Source organism: Habropoda laboriosa, unplaced genomic scaffold (genome assembly GCF_001263275.1).
Source record: "Habropoda laboriosa isolate 0110345459 unplaced genomic scaffold, ASM126327v1 scaffold28, whole genome shotgun sequence".
Classification (NCBI taxonomy): Eukaryota; Metazoa; Arthropoda; class Insecta; order Hymenoptera; family Apidae; genus Habropoda; species Habropoda laboriosa.
In genome coordinates, this window is record NW_017100174.1 from 3,552,521 (window position 1) to 3,557,221 (window position 4,701).

The 4,701-nt window shown below is 31.1% G+C and overlaps 1 protein-coding gene across 1 annotated transcript; it reads left to right on the top strand.

Moving 5' to 3' along the window:
• Window positions 1-2,143: 2,143 nt before the first annotated feature.
• On the top strand, window positions 2,144-4,388 carry LOC108578765 (ribosomal RNA-processing protein 8). Its single transcript, XM_017942154.1, has 5 exons — window positions 2,144-2,271; window positions 2,417-2,912; window positions 3,477-3,786; window positions 3,865-4,101; window positions 4,175-4,388. Exons 1-5 carry the CDS (start codon window positions 2,194-2,196, stop codon window positions 4,386-4,388), a joined length of 1,335 nt encoding a protein of 444 aa, XP_017797643.1. The 5' UTR covers window positions 2,144-2,193.
• Window positions 4,389-4,701: the final 313 nt, after the last annotated feature.

The following is a 4,701-nucleotide window of genomic DNA, read 5'->3' on the forward strand; positions in this document are numbered from 1 at the left end:
TGTCCTCGTGTCTTTGCCGGTACCGGTGCTCGGCGTGGTTTCATTAGATTCGGTATCTGAAACATTTCCGGAGAAAAAGAAAGAAAAAAAAAAAGGAAAGAAAATAAAAGTCAGTTCTCTAGGTTGGATCGATGACTCACCGTCTAGTTTTATTTCGTGTGAAAATATCAATTAAATACAGGGAATATTGTTCAACAATATTCTCCAATGACCATTTATCGGTATTATCGCAATCATATCCGAGATAGCACACAGCGTCTTGTGAACATCTTAACCCTCATATAACACGATGGTTAGGCCGACTAAACGGAAGGCGGCGCTCGGGTCAGTTCGGATCCGTAATAACTATTACGATTTGCGTTGATTGAATTGTTGCCACAATTTATTTTATGAATTTCTTAGACATAAACTAGTGACTTCCATCACGTGACGATTAGCGGGACTCATTCGCAACGTGCTTGGGTCCGAACGGACCCGGACACCGCCGTGCGAGAGTTAAATACGTGGAATAAAAGCCTAAAGATGTCCCAAAGACGTTCAATGTTACAAATCGAGATGTTGAGTTGGGGCGCTGCGAACCATTCTGCGTTCGGAAACGTCTTAAAGACACCTTAAGGCCCGATACACACTAGCGGTCCGCTAAATAAATATTCTTCAGTGCTTTAGAACGTATCCATTCACACTACGGATAACGATTCGATCACGATCTGGTTTCGTCCTAAAAACTGTCTTTGGAAAGAATATTTTACCACCGGTTATTCCATTCCAATGCCGATTTTGATGAAACTGTAATATGCTGTACTCTATTTTTTGTTTCATTCGCATTTTTAGCCAAACGTAGATGTATAAACTAATTTATATTTCGAGAGCAAAGCGGAATTGGACCGGACCGAACTAGACCGGGAACGGACCGCTAATGTGTATTGGGCCTAAAAAGACGTAATTTTTGAACGTTTTTGGAACGTACCGATTTGTACGTCTTCAAGATGTCCAAACGAAAAAGATGTTTAAACAAAAAATAGACATTTCTAAGACATCTTATACTATTTAGATTAAAGCATTGTAGATTTGATGCTTGCCTTGTTTTTCTGTTATTAGTGGAGTAATAGGTTTTGTACAATGTGGTACATCAATGGAGGTTATTGTCGATTTTAGGTTACATCTACCGATATTTTCGCGTAAGGGATGAGAGTTCCTTGGAAAGACTTCGTTAATGTCTTCCAGAGAATCGACAGAATACACTGACATTTTGGTGATAATATCAATTTATGTTGAAGATACGCAGGAAGCTACTGCAGTTGATTATGTTAAAGTACACGTGATGCAATCAAATGTAAATGCTTATTTGCAGCATTTCGTTGCGTGGCTCAATTCAGACGGTGTTATAATTCTAACGAACATTTCGTAAATAGAACAATCACGAAATGAATTCAATTGGGGAAAAGAAACGCGAGAAAGTTTTAAATAGAAGATATTTCAGAATTTACAAAATTTCGTATTACAAATACGTAGGTGTATTTAAGGTTACAGAAAATATCGCTTCGCAAACTACGCTACGGTATTCTGAATAGAATTTATAGTGAAACTCAATACGTAGTGTAAACCCATAACCCGCGAGAAACGATAATAATGACACGTAATTAATGGCATCCAATATACAATGCTCGACATCGACAATTCTGAGTCATTAAAAATCGGTACAGATGACCAAGGATCTTAGAATTTTCGATGTTCACAAATATTTAAAAAATCTTTACGTTTGTTTATTTAAATATCTATGTTTATACGTGATCATAATTTATTTATGTATTGTTAGAATATTTACTTTAAACGAAAATTTCCAGAACAATACGTTATAAAATTGTAACATATATTTAAAAGAAATGTAACATTACTTTTTTTTGTTTTGTTGAATAACAGTGATAAATATCAAGTGGGTAATATATTATTTTTGTTAGAAACGTGCAAAACAATCAAATAAATTTAGTACTTATTTTTTGTACTAGGTGGGAGCACCTACCGGTAGAGCAAGTGGTGCCATCTATTGTTAAACTATGGAATTTTGAAATGAAATACAACTGTCGTTTATTTATGAATTTATCGGTTTCGGTTACAGTGTTGATCACGTGAAGCGAAGAGTAAGAGCATTTTGTGTATTAAGATTCATATTTGTGTATAAAAGAAAGTATCAAAATGGCTAAAAAGACAAAGAAAAGTAGTTCCAAAGCAAAGAATGTTAATAAAAACGTTAACAAAAAAAATATTTCACAAGTAAGTTATAATACATTGTGTAACGTACGTAATTGTCTTGTAGATGTCCATTTCTACACGTGGTATAAATTAAAAACTGCTTAAAATTACATAAAAATGTGAAAATATTGATTTTTCATTCGTTGTAAGCATTATATTTTCTTAGGAAACACAATTAGAGGATGATTACGAAAATAAACGTAAACCTCCTAAGGTCAAAGATCGAAATTTGAAATTCAAAAGCAAAAGTAAAAGTAAAAACAATAACTTAGCCAAAAAAATTAAGCAAATACATAAAAATGAAGAAAACCGTACTTCGGTTAATATTGTAAAGTCTGACACTGTAAAACTGATAAATACAAAAAAGAAAGGTCAAAGAAAAACGGTTGAATTTCAAGTTGAAAATGAAAGGAAACAGCAGCTTGGTAAACAAAAACAAAATCAAAACCAAAATAAAACTTCTAATCAATCAAATAATAAAGCTATCAAGAATGAAATATCTGTCAAAAAAAAAAAATCTAAAATTGAAAAATTGAAAATAAAACAAAAGCAAAAGGTGGACAATGAAACACAAAAACCAAGTTCAGTGTCAAAAAAGAAACAAAAACAGACTAAACCTGAAAAACCAAATTCAATACCAGAAAAAAATCAAAAGAGGGACAGTAAAGTACAAAAGCAAAGTTTAATATCAAACAAGAAAAAAACAAAGGCTAAACCTGAAAAACCAAGATCAATATCAGAAAAAAAACAAAAGGAGACTAAACTTGAAAAATTTAAAATAAAACAAAAGGAAAAGGTAGACAATAAAGCACAAAAACCAAATTCAGTGTCAAAGAAGAAACAAAAGAAGACTAAACCTGAAAAACCAAATTCAATATCAGAAAAAAAACAAAGAAAGATTAATGTTGAACAATTGAAAATAAGAAAAAATGAAAAGAGGGACAGTAAAGTACAAAAGCAAAGTTTAATATCAAACAAGAAACAAACAAAGGCAGAACCTGAAAAACCAAGATCAATATCAGAAAAAAAACAAAGGGAGACTAAACTTGAAAAATTTAAAATAAAACAAAAGGAAAAGGTAGACAATAAAGCACAAAAACCAAATTCAGTGTCAAAGAAGAAACAAAAAAAGACTAAACCTGAAAAACTAAGTTTAATGTCAGAAAGAAAACAAAAAATGATTAAATCCTTAAAGCTTGATAAAAAAAGGAGTAATAATTCTAAAGAAGCTCTAAGTCATCATAATTTAGATGTTAAACGATTAGAGGACTTGCTTGTTGCTAAAAGAAGAGAAAAAAAGCTTGAAAAAAAAAATGAAAAACCACCAACATTAAGAGAAAGAATGATGGTTAAACTAAAAGCTTCTAGATTTAGATATTTAAATGAAACCCTTTATAATAATGACAGCTCAGAATCTAAAAAGTATTTCAAGGATGATCCTGAAGCTTTTAAAGCATATCATGAGGGATATAAACAGCAAATTGATCAATGGCCACTAAATCCTCTGGACAATATAATATCTTCAATTAAAAAAATGTTAGTGTAATATTTGTTACAATATTCAGTTGAGCTTTAATTTTTACATTATTTTATGGTTTATTAATCATATTGTAGGCCAAAGGAACACATAATTGCTGACTTTGGATGTGGGGAAGCCAGACTTGCTGCTTCAGTTTCCCATAAAGTACACTCCTTTGATTTTGTTTCTTTAAATGAAAATGTAACTGTCTGTGATATGGCACATACTCCATTGTTAACAAATGGTGTACATGTTGTTGTATTTTGTCTGTCTCTTATGGGAACTAATCTTAGTGACTACATTATAGAAGCAAATAGGGTTCTAAAAAAGGAGTAAGTACCAAAGGAAAAATTAATATAAGTAGACTTTAAGGTAATGAAAATTTATATAAAACACAATTTGCAGTGGTATTTTGAAGATAGCTGAAGTCGAAAGTCGATTCGATCGAGTAGAAGATTTTATAAAAGCAGTAACTAGCTATGGTTTTAAAAGCACCTGGCAAGACTTGTCTCATAATTTGTTTTACTTTTTAGATTTTAAGAAAGAAACTGATATAGGTGGCAAAAGAAATAAGTTACCACCTATTACTTTAAAACCTTGTTTGTATAAAAAACGGTAGATATTAAAAAAATAAACAAATGTTATATATTGTATGTTTTATAAAATTGACAATAAAAGGATTACTTTTTTATGCGTCTTATCTTTTATTAAACAAATACAATTGTATATCAATATAAAGAATTGTCCCATGATGTTTTGATATCATATTTCTTTCAAATGAAATCAATCACATTTTGGACATTTGATGTATGTGCCTGCTTAAACAATGTGCTATTCTCAAAACACATTGATCTGTTTGGCACAACATTACAAAACTTATTTTACTTATGAGAAACAAAACTATAATAATAAAAAAAAATTTGGTATTTGCA